Raw genomic sequence first — 21,868 nt, 5'->3', positions numbered from 1 at the left:
GAGAACTATTGATTGGAGGAACACATAGTTGGATAACAAGTATTTGGAGGTATACAATTGTAGGATAACTATTAATTGGAGGAACACATAGTTGAATAACAAGTTATTTGAGTTATGCAATGGTAGAACAACTAAAAATTGTAGGTACAATAGAAGGATAATTAGTTTTTGGAGGTACACATAGCTGGAGAAGTAGTTATTGGACGTACACAGTAGTAGGATAATTATTGAATGAAGGAACACATAAGAATGAGACCTTGTGATTGGAGGTATAAAATGGTAGAACAATTAATAATTGTAGGTATAATAGAATGACAATTAGTCTTTGGTGGTACACATAGTTGGAGACGTTGTTATTGAAAGAACACAACAGTAGGGAAAGTATTGAATTAAGGTACACATAAGTTTGAGATTAAGTGATTGGAGGTATTCAATAGTAGAACAATTAACAATTGTAGCTATAATAGCAGGATACTTAGTATTTGGAAGTACACATAGATAGAAATGTTTGAGGTTACAAAAGTATAGGAACTAGCTGTTACAAAATAGTAGAATTACTAGAAATTGGAGGTACCCATTTCTTAAAGAACTACTTATTTGACGTACACAGTCGGAGGAGAACGAGTAATTTGACGTACACAATTTTAGGCGAACTTATAATCGGAGGTATAAAATTGTAGGATAACTAGTAACGGGATGGCTACAATAGTAGGAGAGCTAGTTATTGGAGGTACACAAGTGAAGAAGAAGTAACATTTTGACGTATATAGTCAGATAAGAACTAGTTACACAGGTTCACAATTTTGGACGAACTATTGATTGAAGTTACACTCTAATAGGTGAACTGATAATTAATTGTTCAGTTAAACACGAGTTCACTGGAACACGAATTTTACGGGGGGTTAAACTAGTTTTAACGATCATAGCCGCATGCCTATCTCAACACAGACCAGAACAAAATAGCTGACAAATCATGATGCCCAGCACTTGTAAACAATGGTTATGTTACCGTTTTCACCCCAGGATCAGAGATCATATGTAAACAACAAAACAAGGTATTTATTTACGACAATCACGTGTTCATAGTATTTGTGTTATACACCACAATATAAAATGTTCAAAGTGGAAATATACATACGTTGATGTATTTAGTAAAAAAAGCAGGCACAAGCTCATAAAGCTACCTTTTATGATATGAAAGTTGTAAGCATTAATGGCAAATTAATCAATTCTAGACTATACATAGGAACACAGACTTTTGTCTGTATTAAGGCAAACAAAATGTGCTTTATGGATTTATACAGTTGGTCATATTGATAGAAACATCATACTTCACAGTTACATAGTTTTATTTTACTCTCATCACATAATACAAATATGTGTTTTGAGGTCTGCAACATGAATAATACAAAATGTTGTAAAAAACATGTTAAAGAACAATACTATATATTAACCAGGCTGTTGGGTTAGAAGTGTAGAACTAAGTAGGTATAAATATAAGTCGTTGAGTACATAAACGGATAGAACTATTTTTAAGGACAGTGGATGTTATAATTAGTAAAAAATCAAGTTATGATAGTAAGGGTTGCCAAGTGGGGTTTTAAAGGCTTGACATAGAATTTTGTCAAATTTGCTCAGGTTAATATATTAGTACTTTGCATGTTTACATAAGGTAAGTATATTGTAGCGTTCCGATATTATGTACACCTTTCCACTCGCAACCTAGGAATACCTAGGAATACCACCGAGTGGGTATTATCCACATATGTTTACAATGGAGTACCAACTACCGTGTACTTTTTATACACATATTTGACCTTTCAGAAGAATTCCGTCTATGCAATATACTGCCTGATAACCTGCCCCAGTGGGCACTATTTCGAGTAATGCTCGTTGTATAGATTCTCCTGCCTATTTACAGCTAAATGATGACCATTTGACAAGTTATTCTCAATAAACTTCTGAGTACTGGTTATATAAGTGCACATGTGGGTTCTCTCACCTTTACCCAAGAGTAGCTTTGATGTTGGAAAGCTTCGCTTTAGCTTTCAACAGCCACAAAAAATTATGTATTAATCTCATAATTTTCCTAAGTAAGTAATAATAAAACAAAGGATTACATGTTAACTATTTATTTGTTAATTTCCTAACAACTCTTCTAAACGTGTATTCAAAACTATGTGCAAATATCAAGAATAAGAATATTCATATAATTTACTCTCAATATATTAGAGCAATAATGTTGTATTCCCAGAATTTAAATAGGAAATTCTCTCCCTCTCATTCTCACCCAATCTTTAAGAAAACTATTCTTAAAGTAATACTCTATTTCTATTGAAATTGATTATAAAGAATTTAACCAATGACTTCAATACTTAATTCTTACTTATTTTGTATTTCTACTATGAATTGGTAGGGTGCAGGACGAAGTGAACCATTTCACAAGTGAACCAGTTCCTAAGTGTACCATTTCAGGACCAAGTGAACCACGTATGTATTATATAGTGGTTATTGTGTGATGGCACACTGCCTGAAAGGTGATAATAACTAGTAATTATCGCCATTTGAATGCATTACTTCACACATTTGCCACACTGTTAAAGATGTTTGTTTAGCTGTTAGAAATTGAAAAGGCATGAAACTTAAAGACTTTTACGTTTCATGACATTTAAAATAGTAGTTTTTTTCACTTCATGAAAGTAACATAAATACAATAGATGCATAAATATTATGATATTTATTACATATCAATAAATTAACAACACATGTTACAGTACAAAATAATTGAAACTATCCAAAATAAACCTTTTAAAGATATGACGAATAAGCAATTATATCAAATATACATGTATATGGTATTGTTCATAAGTCCATTGTGGATAATAAAGTCAAACAATTCAAAATAAATGTATTGCATAATATTGTAGCAACAAATTTAAATTTATTTACATTGAAGTTGAAGGATTGCCCTTAATGTATTTATTGTAATGAAGTAGAAGGCTACGAACACTTTTTTTTATAAATGTCCATTTTTGACAACTTTCTGGAATGCTATACATGAGATTTTTTAAAGATGTGGAATACAGAAAGAAGTTAAGGATATATAGTAATAGGTTATAAAATTGACCAAAAAGAGTATAATATTGTAAACATTGTTTTAAGTCAGATTGCCTATTGCATAAATTTATAAGACATACTTTATTTGTGAAAGGAGATCCAAACCGATAAATATTATGTACCATTTATATAATGATTTGAAAGTTCTTCAAACTCACTTGAACAATAAAAGCAATTCAAAACGTTTTTTGAACACTTTTGTTAATGAAATCACAATATACGGTTAAGGCATTATCAAAATGTTTACTATTCACCTCATTTGTTAAATGATACTGTTCCACTTCTATATATATATATATATATATTTATATATATTGTATGTAATGTTTGTTTTATATAAAAAAAAATAGACGTGTTGTCATGAACTGGCAGTTCCAAATAGAAAAAAAAAATTGATATAATAAAAGTCATATGCCACTATGTTTGTTCACAGCTTCTGTAAGTGAGCTGTTTACAAACTGATAAGGCCTATTAAAATTTGAGTACAATTATCCATTAATTACGCTTAAGACTTATTTGTTTTTGGGACATGATTGAGGTGTAAATAACAAACATAGAGAGGTTTTTGAACATATATTGAATAAAATTCAACAAAGTAGGATGTATTGATAATATATATTCATTATAAGGATTAAAAAAAAGGTATTTTGTTGTTCATTTTTCTTTTCTTTTTTCAAAACATTTTTATATCAAAATACAAAATTCTAATAATTAAACACTTTGATATGATTAACAATATATTCTCATTACCTATAAATTGAATCATTTATAACCAGGAAAATAAAATCTGAAACATAATATAACATTAAGACAATATTCCCTATATAACATATAGATGGTTCACTACGTCTCACCAAGTGGTTCACTTAGTCCTGGTTCACTTGGGAAGTGGTTCACTTAGTCCTACATTCGAATTGGTATAAATATAACAAAAATTTACTTCAAAATGAAAATTCAGCTTGTCGCTGTGAAAATGGCTGCCAGAGTCATTGATCGTCTGCAAGCTCGAGCTTATATACTAGAGCCGAAGGAACATAAAAATTTGTTCATTCGGTGAAAAAGTGTTCCTTCGTGAGTTTCCGTAAAAATAGAACGTTTACTACTGCTCCAATTCAAACAGTGCAGACATTATTATAATGAATGAAATGGTTTCTAAAATTTTGTATATGAATAGAGGAAAGTCTAATTTACATGACTGTCAAAAAGGCATACAAATCGAAATGCTAAAAAGAGAGAGATTACAATCGAGACCCCAAAAATCGGCAATTTTATGTCAGCATCTTGACAGTTGCTAGGGAGATTTCCCAGAATGCAAAGCGGAAGTAGCTCATTCAAGATGGCTGCCCCCATACATAACAACTTGCTCTTTAATAATTATTCGAAAAAGGGGGAACATATAAATTGTGGCTGAATAAAAGTGATTTATATTTATGTTTTCAACTGTGGTTAAAGCTTTAAAGGAAAATATGGATGCTGTCATAACATATTACAAAAGAAACAGCTTTGTTACATGGTAAACATTAAAAACACAAACATGTACATCATTTACGAATAATGAAGATTCGTTGAAAATTTGGGGATATTACAATATTTTTCTATCATTAACAAATTATAGGCAAATTGATTATTAAAATGTCTAACATTTATTAGAGACTGGATAAGGTTTTTATTGACATTAAGATAACATTTTTCAAGTTCTAATTCAATTTTATAAATTCTGTAATTAGTACATTTGGAGGAATTAAAAAAGACACATCACTATTCCAGGTCTGTTTGAACTGGCCTTTTAAACAGGATTCGACAAGATTCAACAAAGATTGCTTTGAAGCAGCATGATATTGGTTCTGCCATATATAGCTCAAACCACATTCATAAAGAATAGCTTTGACATTACTTAACCATCCATAATAATATTCATGAGCAGTAAAATATTTCAATAGAAACTTATACAAAATAGATTCTCAACTCAACTCAACATCTTTATTTCCCCCATGGCTGGAGATATTCATGGTATATACAAACATTTATAGACATAGAACGTATATAATATATGTATAATAATAGTACAGTTCTAAATTATTGCGTATTGGTGTCAAAATATTTATACAAACATTGCAGGATATAGCTTCATATCTAAGTATAAATAGAAAGCTTATATTCTACATGCAAATAAAATTAGTCTATTTGACTTCCATGATAGTATAGTTGTATGTGATTCGCCGCTTGGATGCAAAAATCTTGTCAAAACGAAATACAAGAGATTTGCAGCAGCGAGTTATAGCATACATAAATTTTGTTTACGTTAGAAGGATAACATGAGCATAGATTAATTGATAAGAGTAATCCATAAATTGCCTAGCAGTTTTATATGAAAAATGTCACTAAACTTCACAAGCATAGGGTAAAACAGGTACAACAGTTTTGTTAAATAACTACTTTTTTCAAGTATATATCAAGATCAACATCATTTATATCAATGCATAAGTTGCTGTTAATTAACATATAATGCAATAAATCATTTAAAATCAATGAAAACAATACAGGTGATAAATTTTCGCCTTGTCTGACACCGCTGCAACATTGAAAATATTCTGTTGTGTTATTATTCATTAGTAAACATGATTTAATGTTGTTAAACATATCTTTTACGATATCTAACAATTTCCCATCAATATTATATTTATCTAGTTTTTCCAAGAGGCCCGCTCTCAATACAGAATCGAACGCCTTTCTAAAGTCAATAAATGCACAGTTTTCTTATGCTTACACTATTCTGACAATAAATACAAAAACTAAATATAATTTCAATAGTGCTATGGGTTTTTTTCGAAAGGAAGCTTGATTTTTTAACAAAAAATCATTTTCTTCAATGAAAGCACATCATTTAATATTGCAGTTAATAGTATACCAAGGCAGCTTAGGATTGTAAATGGTCTGTAGTTTTCTGGGGACATCATGTCTCCTTTATTTTTATAGATTAGTTGTATAACACCAATAAGCCAAGATTCTGGTAGAATACCAGTTTGTAACACAACAATTTAACTTAGATACCAATAAAAATATAACGTGATGATTTAATGTATTCATTTGCTATTTAATCAAAGCCACAGGCTTCATCATTTTTCAACTTATCAATAGCTTCTGTAACTTCTGATTAAGTAATGTTGTTATCTAAACTATGTGATACATCTGGAAAATCTTTATGTAGCGTTCAAATTTTTAAAGGAATTCAAAAAAGCTTCTTCATCAACAGAATTGTTTCGAGATTTGTTTTTAAACTATTTACATATTTCCAATAATCTTTAAGAGATTAACTCTAACTTGATTTTAAGGTAAATTGTGAAATAACAATTCTGAAAGAATGAAATGCGTGATTGATGTCATTATCGGGATATGAGCGCAGTTTTGCTAATCACAGTATTTGGAGTACCAACTGCGTTCATATCCCCGATAATGACATCAATCACGCAACTCATTACTTAAAATTACACCAACAGTTCATTTATTTTTTCCCAGAATTGTAAGAAAAATACTTAATTTGAGAAAACCTTACACTTTTTCTCTCACGTTTTGTAAATAGAATGATCCGACCGTAACCTGAAACAATTTATCATATCTTGTCACAATAACGCGGGAAAAAAATAATTATATCAAATCACTATTAAACTATTAACATATCATAAATTTACACTTACTTACAGTTTATTATATAAATATTGAGTCATCCAGTTCCAATAAATCGCCTTTCGGCATTTGGAATGTTTTCCGATGAACACAACCCCTTAGGATATGCTCGGACCGCTAAATATCGCTTATTAATATGTATATATGTGAAAATGTATTCACAAGCGGAAGTAATCCCTATAGTAGGTATACAACAAAGAAAAATTTCAAAGCTGATGTACTTAAAAAAGTATATCGAATCATACAGATACAGTTGTTAACATTGTGATATAGATAAGCCTATTTATAAATATGCTTCGCCATACATGTATATATAAGCTATTGTATTATGTTAATTTGATCAAGGGTCATATTGGCCTATTTCATATATGTAGTGTGTTGTATATTGCTTTTGAATAAACTTTATTCTATACAATGTACATGTAAATTGAAAATTGTTGATCTTGTTATTGTTTGAATTTTGTCAGCAGGATACGAAAACTTATGAACACATTTCACTAATATAAGTAGTCATAGCAAAATGTACATGCAATTGGTACACAATTAAGCACATGTTTGTATTGTATTTGCTGGTTATTGGTGAAGATGAAATTTTATGAAAATAGCTGGTACCACGCAATATATGTACTTGTATACACGAAACATTTAATAAGTTCAGGTCAATATATACACGACTCAGCCAATAAGTTTATGTCAATATATACACGACACAGCGAATAAGTTTGTCAATATATACACGACTCAGCCAATAAGTTTATGTCAATATATACACGACACAGCCAATAAGTTTATGTCAATATATACACGACACAGCGAATACGCTCACGTCAATATAAAGACGACACAGCGAATACGCTCACGTCAATATATTCACGATACAGCGAATACGTTCACGTCAATATATACACGATACAGCGAACACGCTCACGTCAATATATACACGACACAGCGAATACGCTCACGTCAATATATACACGACACAGCGAATTCGTTCACGTCAATATATACACGACACAGCGAATACGTTCACGTCAATATATACACGACACAGCGAATACGTTCTCGTCAATATATACACGACACAGCGAATACGCTCACGTCAATATATACACGAAACAGCGAATACGCTCACGTCAATATATACACGAAACAGCGAATACGTTCACGTCAATATATACACGACACAGCGAATACGTTCACGTCAATATATACACGACACAGCGATTACGTTCACGTCAATATATACACGACACAGCGAAAACGCTCACGTCAATATATACACGACACAGCGAATACGCTCACGTCAATATAAAGACGACACAGCGAATACGCTCACGTCAATATATACGTCGACACAGCGAATACGCTCACGTCAATATATAGACGACACAGCGAATACGCTCACGTCAATATATACGTCGACACAGCGAATACGCTCACGTCAATATAAAGACGACACAGCGAATACGCTCACGTCAATATATACGTCGACACAGCGAATACGCTCACGTCAATATATAGACGACACAGCGAATACGCTCGAGTCAATATATAGACGACACAGTGAATACGCTCACGTCAATATATAGACGACACAACGAATACGCTCACGTCAATATATAGACGACACAGCGAATACGCTCACGTCAATATATACACGACTCAGCGAACACGCTCACGTCAATATATAGACGACACAGCGAATCAGCGGCAATACCGTCTCGGTCAATGTGTTCTGATACAACGGCCATGTAATTAAAAATGTAACGTTTACTACGTTAAGGCTTATACAAAGAGCGCCGCTATGCTTTATGTCAAATGGGACAGTCATGCAGATCAGTTCGTATTAAAATAACATACATGTTTTCACTATGACTCTTTTCGTATTTCATTACAAATGTGCCTCCATTTTCTCTTATTCAGTCGAGTTGACCTTACCATTTATTGGATTGACAAATTCAACATGCCCATCACTACGATTAATCATTTAAATAAAGCACTCTTCTCAGCAGCTTCTTTACATATTTTACTACTTCACCATATGTTTCCACTCGTTGAGAAAGTTCGTGGAGGTTTTGGCCGGTGACGTCTAGAAACTATGTCTTGGTGGACTTACGCGGATTATTAGCACTCCATCTTAGAGGGGCCCGGTTCGGGCGTGGGTGCAACCTGGTTGGTCTTGGCAGCCTTCGCTGCTGTTGGGTTCGTAGTCCGGTTTATAATTTTTGTCTGAAATGAAATCAAACACAATAATTAAACAATAAAGGCATATTTTTCAGCCAAGTATTCTACAAAAAGTATTTCGATTTCTGCAAATACCAAGAAAGAAAACGAAAATACAAATGTAAGTTGAAATAACACAGGCATATAACCAACTGTTAAACATCTTATACGATTTATTTTCCAGAGCATTCACTGTAAAGCTTATTTTCCCATTCACTTGGAATAAAATGTTGCCTAGCAATCTGATAATAAATCTTTAATATCTTTAATGTTTAAGTGCGTAATCACCGATAAAGCGCAGTACCAAGAGGCCAAGTTCTCAAGTTCTAGTCTCACGGGACGTGCACATTATGTCAATTATTGATGGACCAGACTACGTTACACTTTATATCGCCATTGTTAAACACATTGACATAGAGGACGTGATCTTTATCGACGGTAATTTAGATAATTTTTATGGGAACAATACGTCTTAATGTCTGTTAAACAATTGAAGGTTATTTGCTATTTTTTCCCAAAAGCAGATATTTTCAACAGTATATGCGTGGGACTATTTTTGGATCCATCGGTTGCGTATTTGAGCAATTGTCACAAACTGTGTTTAACTGAGTTTTGAATTTCGCACATATTTGTGACAAGGACTTTCAATTTAGAACAAATTTGATACAAGAATTGTTTTGCCAGCGTTACATGTTTATGTATTTTAAAATCAGAACTTCATTGTTAAATAAGCCAGTTCCATTGTTAGGTGGCCTATATTCCTTTAGGTAAATTCTGTCTTTCAGAATGTATCTATAAGGATGTGTGTTTTTTTGTAGTTCTGTGTAAGTATTCCATGTATACAAGTTTTAGAATAAACAAGATTATTGTAGACTTTGAGAGAAAGCTCTTGAGGAATTTTGAAGTATGTTCTTGAACATTTTAATATAAGGGCAAACTACTTCAATTTTGTTTTTGTTTAAATCTTGTTGCTGGTCTCTCTTTTTGTTGCATTAAGTGAACATAACACCAGTCAAAGTTTACCAGTATCTCTCGAATTCGTGATATTAAAACGAGGCTCAACGGAATAACTGTTCTTACCGGAACTTAACAATGAACAATGATTGGATTAATGATAGGGACTGATCATCCAAAATCATTAAAAGCTTAACAGCTTCATGAATAAAAATCACAGCAAAACAAATTTCATTTCTATTATTTCTTAATTCTGATTCCTGATAATTGCAATACAGACGTTATAAGTGTGTGTATACAACGTGATCAATTACGTCATATTTACATTAACACTTCATTCCTTAACGATGGTTGTTGTTTATCAATTTCACATTATTTCTGTATAAAATGCAATAGCATGTCCCATCGAAATCCCGTGCGTTTGTTCGATACTTCTTTCCTGTCATTGGGCGCAATAATACTAATGAGCGGGGCATATTTACTACTGAACTATTTTTTTTCAATGAAATCGTAGTAAAATAATTGGCGACATGCAAAACTGTAATCTGCAGTAAACAGTTAAAAGAAAAGAAGCAACGATAATTTGATTGAGTTTAATGTAGATGATTTCATGATGGATGGAACAGTTGAAAAAAATATTAAATGACAATGATGACGTTTTAAAAATAAAGCATCTGACAAAACATGAAATCGAGATATGAAACAATAACATCTTGTAGTGCACCCAGCAACGTCCAGAAGAAAGAGCTCAGTTCAACACTAAGTCTTCTCGCGTCCTCTGGCTTTCCTTCCGCGAAAGTTCACGTTACCCCACCCACCGCCACTGTCGTTTCGTCCAAATTGAATTTTAACTTCCAAAGAAATGACAATGCAATTGCTGATTTGTCCAACACCGTATTCCAAAATGATTTATACACCAACTGATTCTTCAACATAACGCTCAACAAGTAATTTGACTAGAATTTCTCTCCAATTTGAAAACTCGTGACTTAACAAACGCTAGTATCGCGTATTATCGCGATTTGTTTGCTGTTTTCTTGTTATTGTTAATTTTTCATAGCTCAAGTTATACGTTTTTCTACTTGTAATTCAGTTATAACGTATTTATAATATTCTTGACATTGAAAAGATAGAAAATAAACATATAAATAAGGAACTAATTTTTCTGCGCATTTATTGTTGTATAAAATTAGGTTACGATAGCTGCTCTAATTTACCCACCGTTGAGAACAACGAGAGAAAGAAAAAAGAGAAAATGCTCTTGAATAATCTATTAATTTTAGCAGAAATGTAGATTTAAATAAATGTAAATATAAGTATAAAAATCGACATGTAAATAAAATGCAACATGTCAAATTTAATCCTTAAATAAATGCTACGGCGTAAAGCAAAATGTTGCTTGAAATGAAGACTTTAAACAAAGATTACTTTCCATTGTATTCACCGTTTTAAATGAAACAAGGGACAGTCTATGCCGCTTCTAGAGCCTTGCGTTCGTTTAAGTTCAATAAGATAAGTTTCCTCAAACACTTCGAATAACCTGTTTCAAAAACATTTTTGACAGTGCTCAATCAGGCGGCAGTTGTTTGAAAATGTTTGTCAAAGTATTTTAAGAAACTAAACTCTCAATCAAACACTGGTAATAGACCGAATGCGGGGCTTTGTAAGCGGCGTAGACTGTGCTATGTGCTATGTTTCATTTCAGATGGTGAAGACACTGTAAAGTTACATTTGTTTAAAGGCTTCATTCGAAGCAAAATGTTGCCTTCCGACGAAGCATTTATGACGCAATTCATCACGTGGAATACACAGATACGCGTAAGTAATTTACATATTTTTAGTAATGAGTACATATTTATTGAGTTCTTGTAATATTGATGAGTGCCTTTTCCACAGAAGGCATTTCCAAGACTGCGTAACGCTTGTTAGCTGTATGTAAAAGATATTATAAACTGTACAACCAACACATTTTGTAAGGGAAATTATATTTTTTGGACACTCAATTTAGATTGCGGAAACGGCGCTCCATATTTTTTATTCTGATGTTGTTTGTGTTAAAACATTAAAATGATTATATAATATTTTATGTTGTATATGTCGATTATTTGATTATTATATCATTATAGTAACCGGCATATATTGTGGTTAAAATTGTATGAATGCGGTCTTCAACGTTTTTATAAATGAGAAATATGTATCCAAAAGTGTGATAAGGTGATTAGTTTCATCAAACACTTCGACAAACCTGTTTCCAAAATAATGTTTTGACAGTGCTCCGTCAGACTGCCGTATTATGGAAAGGTTTGTCGAAGTGTTTTAAGAAACTAAACTTTCAATCAAACTCTGGTAAAAGGCCGAATGCGGGGCTTCGAAAGCGGTAAACTGCGCTATGTTTCATTTAAAATGGTGAAGAAATAGCGAAGTTATCTTTGTTCAAAGTCTTTATTCGAAGCAAAATATTGCCTTTCGACGTAACATTTATGACGCAATTTATCACGTGGTATACACATACTGTTTAAAGCCCAAAAGTTTAGTGACACCTCTTACGATTTATAAAGTAAGTACTCGTTTAGAGCAGTCCTGTTCATAGAAGAAATCTGAACAATAATTATGAGTGCACTTTATGGTTAGGACTTAATTCGGCATATTATAGTTAGATGATTTGAAGTAAAAAATCTAAATGATTAATAATAAGCGAAATGAACGCTGCAAACGAGCCCTTCTTAATTATTAAGATTTCAGCTGACTTAGAGTACAACCTCATTTACTGACACATTATCAACGCAACATCTGACGCAAGGAATGCGTATCGGATGGTTGGCAGTAGGCGGATCTTTATACACTCGCCAAAGTAGATTTTTTTAATGATTAAGCATTGTACGTAATGATTGCTAAACCGCAATTGCATTTGCAAAAAATGAAGGTTGAATTCTGAAGAAAACCACTTGCTTGGCTTCGCCGGCGGTGCGTTCCGCATATTTGTTAAGAATGAGTTGCAGACAACATAACGACAAAGGTCAAATGAGTGCCCTTACAGTATAATTTTTTGGGCTCAAAATCGCTTGGCTCAAACTAGATGTAAAGGACCAATTTTTCTCTCTCGAGGCTTAAGGTATTTTTACCGGTCCTTTGAAGTTCGAGTCAACGGGGTTCGACTGTCTTTTATTTTTAGACATATAAGCTTGTAAAACATGCTACCGATATGAGCCGATATTGTATCAGTTATGGCCAAATATGCACACTACGACGTAAACCGATGTAAGTTGAATGCGCCAATCAGTGAAACCGGCTGAAATCGGGCAATGGAAACAGAGAGGAAAAACACGCAACTGTTGCATCACTATCGACGCCGCCGAGGGGAACTCATGAAAGGCATGCGTGAAAGATAGTTTTTAAGAAATGAGGTGTGGTTAAGAAAAACAAGATTAAAAGAATGGGAAAGAGTAAATGAGTCCGACATCTTGATCGAGTTTACGAATGCCTCTAACAGGTCGTAGGTTTACGATCGGAATTAACGATAAACACTGTGTGGGAACGGACACCGGATATAGCTCAAAAAGTGATAAGTAAACAGACACTTATGCAGTTGTTTTTCTTTACAAGTGGTAAGATCTTGCTGTGTTAACGCATATCTACCGTATCCACAAATGAATCAAGTGTTTGAACTAATAACTGAATGCTAAATTAGGCCTGTGGTATACTTTAAAGTGCTTACGATTTAGCAGACCTCGTAAAATGTTTCTTCAAATCTGAGATGATCACCTCAAAACTTACAGTATTTCGACAAGTATTGTTATTTTTAGGAAATATATCGAATAAATAAAAAATCTGAATCGAAGGATTTCACAAGCATAAGCTCAACTATTTTTATTGTAAGAAATGGCAATGGAACTTTTAAACTGGTAAAGATATGCCCTTATAAATGTTCACAGTACTGTACTGGGGATAGCCGTATTATGTACTGAGGATAGTTTCAAAGTTGAGAAATGTGTGTCCTGGTGATAACATGTAAAATGGGACAAAAATTTATAGTAAATATAGTTAATATACAATATACATGAATATGTCTATTTCGAACTTTCAAATAATCTGAAAAATGTGAGAGTACAATTTGATAAAAAATTATTGAGCAAACTTTAGTTAACAATGAGTTTGATCAATGCTCTCCTAAATGAACGTATATATGCAAGCTGCTTAAATATCAGGGAAGTGAACGAGCAGAGACCATTATTCTGTTTTAATACCAACATCGACCCAAGCTTAGAAAAAATCTTAACGTGCTCCAAATTTGATCACAATATCTCATTCCCTACTGGTGACTTTCTGTGTGCAAAAACGTACCTACTTGATTTACAAACAAATACTATATATATGAATAGCAGACACCACATAAATTCTACGGCAATATGTTTTATGTTACTCAATAAATCAGATTACCGGCGTATTTCAAATATTTAGATATTGATGCTTATGAAAAACACATCTTGATTAACTAATATGTATGAATAAAGCATTTTAAGTGCACACAGATACAAAAAACAACAACATATGTATGCTCTCATTCCTCGATATGAACAACATCGAACAATTTCCCTCGAGCTCGCGTATAGGTAAATAGCTGCAATCATTATCACAGTCTCGTTATTCTAAATACATCTTTACTATCCCAAGTCCACTAATAGCTATCCCATGTTCAGTTATTTATTTGCTTCATCTATCCCCAGTACACTGCCAGGGCATCAAAAGGTATGAATATCTCCGTAACAACAAAATATATCACATTGATATTTTACACATTACTAGATTATGCAATTACAATGAAATCGCTCGATTCATTTTTTTCTTCTTATTTTCAATTTGTTGATTTATGTTTGAAATCGTACCACATAAATGAACATTTGTGAGCGATCATGCAACTTTCGGCAAGAATTGGACTATTATACAAAATAGGAGACACATTTCCATCTTAGTCGTATATTGCACAGTATCATTTAATTCAAAACTCTTCGATTTAGTTAAATATATCACCATAAAATATGATAGAAAACTGTCCATGTGTCAAAATCAAACGCTTATCGATTTATCACTTTTTGAGCTATATCCGGTGTCCGTTCCCACACAGTGATAAAGCAGGTGCACGCTGCGTCTTTGAAACGGTGCCGATCGGTTATTTTGGTCATACTTCCAAAATCATTAAACTATCACCTTAACAATCGTTTTGAAAACGCATCCCTGGACGTCAAGGCTACAACATCATTTGTGTCATCCAAGTTGAACTTCTTCGACAATATGGAGAGGAAGATGAAAACGAGGCGTGGTGGGAAAATTGTGCCCCTTTTCTTTCCATCTAGGTCAGATTTTTTTGAGAAAAGTGAAAAATGAGAATACATGCTGGATAAGATGTGTAGGGAAGAAACAAGGAGCATAAACGGAAGAAAAAAGGACATGAGAAAAAGAGTGCTAGTGCAAACCTGCGCGTAGGACGATGCGGCAGCCGTCTTGTCGCCCACATTAGACATATTTGAGTCATTCTCCTCTTCCCGGTGAATAAGTCGGTCCCGGATACTCCCACACGGCAGCGCCTGTAACATTATTACACTTCGTACATCATTACATGTTTTTGGCACACATCACAGAAATGTGTTTGGCGAAAATAAAATCAATTCAGATTTAATTAACAGTCGTTAGAATTTCGTTTCGAATTTGATTATGTTGGTGAAAACATATATAGAAAGGGAATATCGCATCGAAATTCCAGCATGTAATTTTATATGAAATAAAAACAATCTGTAAGAATAAAAGATCAAATTTCTTTATAATTTTTATGTTTATCCTTACAAATATAAATAGTACTAACTTTGCTATGTTGTAAACAACTTCTGAAATAAATGGTCAACGATATATTTTTTTCCAATGGGAAGGAAGTATATCTCAAGTTTGCCTATGTATTTATTTGAGTTAATCAGTATCCAGCCGTTTAATATCAATTCAAAATAGGTGAAGCCGTAGATTTTAAACAGTAGCCGACCCATTGGGTAATTTAAAAAATATAATACAGACCGATTAAAAGAACTTAAATATTGTTAGTATGCGGCCCCAACATTTCTTTTTGTAGGTACACCCTAGCAATAACCATTACTTAAAGCTGCACTTTCACAGATTAACACTTTTGACAACTTTTTATATATTTTTTTTGTCTTTGAATGAGCTAATTTTTGCGTAAATATCTGAAAACCAGTCAAACAAGACTGCTGGCAAAAGATCAGATTGTAGTTATTCAAATGTACGTTCGAAAATTGATGTTTCATGGCTAAAAGCGTTACTAACACTTTAGGAAAAAATGAGTTTTGGGATCTTTTCAAAACAATTTGGATATGTTCTATTGTGAGTTAATATATTTTATGACTGAATTGAAGGCATTGATACCAAAATCAGCTGATTCTGAGACAAAAACTAAAAAGAAACGTCAAAACTGTCAATCTGTGAGAGTGCAGTTTTAAAAAGCGTGAACGAACCTGTGGATGCCGGAGTGTAAACGGGCGCGTGTAAACAGACATCCAATTACTCCGACCAGGGGCATAGCGTGATTTCATTACCCGGGTCTGCTTTTCTTTATATCAGAGAATATAAAATTGGGCGAAATTGAAATTACAAATAACACTTTTTTGATCTTCCGTCTTCAAATTTCAGCATGTTATGCAAAGAAATGTAAACATGTAGTTTAAGTGTTAATTGTTTTGTTCAGTTTGAAAATGCGGATCAAGCCCTCAAATAGGTATTTATTTTAATTTCGAATGTCTTCATTTTATTGCAGCCATGCTTACAATTAAACCAGATGATGTAAATGTTTAGGTTAAAATTAATATATATATTTGTACCTCATAGAATGCAATCCGGAACTTTTTGTTGGTAGCAACGTAGATTATTGGATTCCAGACCATCTGGGACTTGGCTGCGGCGGACGGCAATTCCATGACAAAAAGCGGGATGGAGTCGGGGTCGCCGAATGCTTGGATCATGGAGACGACTGCATATGGTGTCCACACAGCAAAGAAAACACCTGTAATGGCATAAAGTAATTGACACGTTTATAGTTCTTTATACACAACATTTTTGTATTTATTTTGCAAACTATTTTTACTAATTCTTCCGATTCGCGGCATATGGCATAAGTTTTGTATAGAATGACCAATAATAAATTTCAACAAACCACCGAAATCATATTTAAGTACAGCAAAAATAACGTTTTCTTTGATACCTAAAGTTTTTTCAATCCATCAAAATGTACACTCACGACATATTCTTCAAAATATTACTGCTAACATATGTATAAATGAGACATGTCCGTTTTAATCTCCTAACGTGGGAGGATACGTTTATGACAGGACGCCGTCGCAATATTCGCTCATCGACGTCGGACGAAGTACGAGTATAGGTCTTGTTAGACTGTTACCCATGATGCTACCATGGTTACAGCTGCTCTGGATTTTTTAATGCACTTTCACACGATAACCCCCTTTGACGTCCTTCCCTGTAGTATTTTTTTCTGTTTGGTGCTGAGGCGGGATGAGACCTGTGACCTAGTGAATTAACAGTCAAGTATCTAAACACAATACCACGGATCTCCACAAATAATGTATTATACAAATAATGTATTATTTGCGTTGTTATGGATAAATGACCAGACTTCCTGCGTTTAATTATTGCATGACATCACATCTGTCGCCTGATTTTCGTCCGCAAAATGATTTAAAGCTTCTATATTTTTCCATTGAAGCTCATGACACACAGTGAACGTGAACGTTTGGTTGCTGCCAACTATTCTTAAGTTAAGTTAATGTAACTTTTGCCTGGTTTGGGTCCACCCTCTTAAATACAAGCGCATTAAGAGACCTCTTCCAAAAGTCAAATAAAAACTCTAAAGTTAACTATAAATGTTTGATAGCGTTAAATTCATAATATGTCGCGGGTATTTACGCAATTGCTCGTTACTCCGGGACGTGAGAAAAATTGTTAAAAAGCAGGGTGTTTGGTTTAAATATAATCGGGTATTAGGTACTGCATCTTGGTCCGGGAGGTTGTATTCGCCATTTTAGAAATCTGCAAACAAATCCGCAAGAAAATGATTGGCATCTTATCCACGGGAGAAAGAAGTGGCGTCTTATTCACAAAGGCGAGGAGTGGCGTCTTATCAACGAGAAAGAGATGTGGCGTCTTATCCTCGAGAAATAGGAGTGGCGTCTTATCAACAAGAAAGAGACATGGCGTCTTATCAACGAGAAAGAGGGGTGGCGTCTTATCAACGAGAAAGAGACGAAAGAGGAGTGGAGTCTTATCAACGAGAAAGAGGAGAAAGAGGAGTGGCGTCTTATTCACGAGGGCAATGAGTGGCGTCCTATCCACGATGACAAGGAGTGGACTACTATCCACGAGGACAAGGAGTGGCGTACTATCCACGAGGACGAGGAATGGCGTACTATTCTCGAGGACAAGGAGTGGAGTACTATCCATGAGGACAAGGAGTGGTGTACTATCCACGATGACAAGGAGTGGCGTACTATCCACGATGACAAGGAGTGGCGTCCTATCCGCGATGGCAAGTAGTGGCGTCCTATCCACGATGAAAAGAAGTGGCGTACTATCCACGAGGAAAAGGAGTGGCGTACTATCCACGAGGACGAGCAGTGGCGTACAATCCACGAGGACGAGGAGTGGCGTACTATCCACGAGGACGAGGAGTGGCGTACTATCCATGAGGACAAGGAGTGGCGTACTATCCACGAGGACAAGGAGTGACGTACTATCCACGAGGACAAGGAGTGGCGTACTATCCACGAGGACAAGGAGTGACGTACTATCCACGAGGACAAGGAGCGTACTATCCACGAGGACGAGGAGTGGCGTACTATCCACGAGGACAAGGAGTGGCGTACTGTCCACGATGACAAGGAGTGGGTATTATCCACGACGACAAGGAGTGGCGTACTATCCACGAGGACGAGGAGTGGCGTACTATCCACGAGGAGAAGGAGTGGCATACTAGCCACGATGACGAGGATCGTACTATCCACGAGGACGAGAAGTGGCGTACTATCCACGATGACGAGGAGTGGCGTACTATCCACGAGGAAGAGGAGTGGCGTACTATCCGCGAGGACGAGGAGTGCAGTGGGGGTGGGGGGGGGGGAGAGGCAATTCATCCACGAGGGAAAGGACTGGCGTCTTATAGCAAGAAGGATATGGGGAGCTAATTATGCATAAGGGGGAAATAAGTAGTGGGGGAGTGGGTTGGTAAAGGGATTACGCACCACACATGATGACACAGGTCTTGAGCATGCGCTTCTCTAGCTTCAGGTTCTTCCGGGCCATTCGGCTGTTCATGTCCCATACCATGTTCTTGTTCACCGTCCTTACCTGAACAAATATACTTACAAGTGAACCTCTTTATAGATATCAAAACTAAATCTAAAGGTATTATGGGACATAGTCATATCACACAATAGTAACGTACGGATTAAATAATTGACTTGCTCATTCAATAGAACCCCGTTGGCTTGAACTCGCTTGGCTCGATGTATTCGTTGGCTCAAACTGGTACCAAAGGACAGATTTCTTTTTACAGAATGTAAGCATTTCCGCTTGGCTCGCATTTCATGAGGCTCGATGATTTTGGTCGGTCTCTGTTAGTTCGAGCTAACGGGTTTCGACTGTATTTTTCATACACCGTATTTGTGTATTCGTTCAATTATTCAATCTATAAAAAATGTTTTCATTTACCATTCCGCTCATTCTTTAGTAAAACATTTATTTATATATATGTTTGCTTATGGATTTTTTCCACTCTTTTTAACAGTTGCTTTTATTTATTGAATTTCATATTTGAGTTGTTTCATTATTTCGTTCAAATGTTCGTTCGTGGCAAACTGATAGCCAAATAATTGCCTGCGATCATGCAAAAAAGCACGATATGTTTAAAACAGTGAGTTGCCAGTCATGTTTATGAATTTTGATTAAAGAAACAAATGCAAATGGTATACGTACGGTCATAAAAACGTGGTAGTAACTGTAGATCATGACGCCCAGAGGTACAAAGAAACAGAGTATGAAGATAGCGATGATAAAGCTCGTATTATTGAAACTCTGATCCTCCCAATGGAGCCCGCAAAACACGCCTGGGGCCTCGAGCCCGTAACTGCTAAACCCCAGGAACGGCATCAGCGCCCATAGAAGCGAGACCACGAAGCAGACGGCCATGCTGATAACGGCAACCTTTTTGGTGATCTTAGAGGAGAGAAGGGGCTTAGCGATGACGATGTAGCGGTCCACACTGACGGCCATTATGAGATACATCTGAGACAAGCCCAGGAAGTAGACGATAAAGCCCTCCCAGTAGCAAAAAAATTCACCCGCGAACCAACCTCCGTTCAGTGCGCTTGTAAAGGCAAGCGGGTTGCCCAGACACGCCATGCCTAAATCCCCGAACGCGACACCTAGGATAAAGATGTTCGTCGGTGACAACAATGTTTTGTTCCTGAAAAATATGAACATTACCAAACTGTTCTCTATGAAGCCAAAAATTGTGACGCACATGAGAAAGGCACCAACGATTTGATGACCCCATTTTGGGAACTCGAGACGCTTGATTTCTAGTGGCGTGAGTCCCTCGTAAGGATCCAATGGGTGGCCCGTCTCATTCAGGAGCATTGCAGGCGCCTGGTGATGTTTGTCCAATTAATACAAACAAATACTCGTACACTAAAAAAGCCAATTACGGTTTTTCTTTCACTATCACAATTCCTGCCGAAACAATTCACATTAAGAGACTATTTGACAAAATGGATTTATCTTACTGAAAGATTTAACCTTAATAAACACACAGATCACGCGACAAGAGTCTACATTTAGTCGGCCATTCTATCAACTAATGTCCACCCACACACCAAATGCACGTTCACTTGTTCAGGAAAAAAGCAATTCGAAGTTCCAAAGACCAAAGACTAATCTCAAACATAATATATTGACAAACTTTCCATATGTGACAACAACATAAAGCTCGCCGGGACCTGACACAAGCAAGGTATTGCTACTAATTGCATTATTGTATATTGGTCACCACTGTTGAATATGATGCTTTAATACTGACATCGACTTGCCATATCGTAAACTTGGGCCTAATTGAGTCCATGAGCGGACTCTCCACTGGGACCATGAACTAGTTCCACGCTGGTGTGATTTGAAATGAGCCAGTTCGTTAAATAGCACGACGACTATGACAGACTGTCATCGAATGCTGCAAAAGCTTAGTTCTGTTCTGTAGTTCTGTGTTTTGTCCATTAGTGGCCAAATCATTGACCGTGTTATAGACAAATAAAGCCACACAAACATTGATCCTTTGTGAAGCGTCAGGTTCCTTTTTCCAAACCTTTTTACCCGACAAAAAATTGGCATAGAAACTATAATAAAGGGTAGGTATGGATTTCAGTGTAATATCGTTTTTTATAACACGATTCGCCGTAGAAAATATAATTTGTCTACGACCACGAGTGAAGTAAAATACAACCGAATGCTAAAAGCAACACATTTTCTTTTTGCTCTATACCTTTTCCCGTTTTCCCGTCATTTCCTTGCCCGCTTTATTCGGAATTCCTCGGTCATTTACCATCGAACCTTGGTCATTTACCATCGGAAACAACCTTGGGTGTGTATGGACGGATTACAACGTCAGACATTTGACTACGCTGCAAGTATAGATCGCGTAGTAATTTCAATTTAGCAGTTAAACGTAATGACTTTAATCTTGGGGATCTGAATTAGTTCTGCAACTATACGCTTTACCGGTAATAAATTTAAACTTACAAATACGAAATAATTGCCCTTCCTGATCGTTGGT

General features: G+C 35.2%; 1 protein-coding gene across 1 annotated transcript; it reads right to left on the bottom strand.

Annotated features, from left to right (window-relative positions):
* Window positions 1-8,925: 8,925 nt before the first annotated feature.
* LOC128214663 (visual pigment-like receptor peropsin) lies at window positions 8,926-21,640 on the bottom strand. Its single transcript, XM_052921245.1, has 6 exons — window positions 21,578-21,640; window positions 20,020-20,691; window positions 19,287-19,392; window positions 16,857-17,038; window positions 15,450-15,560; window positions 8,926-9,030 (listed from the first exon to the last, which is right to left on the bottom strand). Exons 1-6 carry the CDS (start codon window positions 21,638-21,640, stop codon window positions 8,926-8,928), a joined length of 1,239 nt encoding a protein of 412 aa, XP_052777205.1.
* Window positions 21,641-21,868: the final 228 nt, after the last annotated feature.

The sequence above is a fragment of the Mya arenaria genome, chromosome 2 (assembly GCF_026914265.1).
Source record: "Mya arenaria isolate MELC-2E11 chromosome 2, ASM2691426v1".
NCBI classification, from domain to species: domain Eukaryota; kingdom Metazoa; phylum Mollusca; class Bivalvia; order Myida; family Myidae; genus Mya; species Mya arenaria.
Note: the sequence above shows the minus strand (reverse complement) of the source record. Positions and strands in the feature narration are given on the sequence as shown.

What these genes read in the sequence shown, in the direction of transcription:
- LOC128214663 (XM_052921245.1), bottom strand. Translation starts at nt 21,640, where the DNA reads ATGGTAAATGACCGAGGAATTCCGAATAAAGCGGGCAAGGAAATGACG. An exon ending in TGACGGGAAAACGGGAAAAG is followed by an intron (nt 20,692 to 21,577) that starts GTATAGAGCAAA and finishes AAACATCACCAG; the next exon opens with GCGCCTGCAATGCTCCTGAA. An exon ending in GACCTGTGTCATCATGTGTG is followed by an intron (nt 17,039 to 19,286) that starts GTGCGTAATCCC and finishes ATGCCATTACAG; the next exon opens with GTGTTTTCTTTGCTGTGTGG.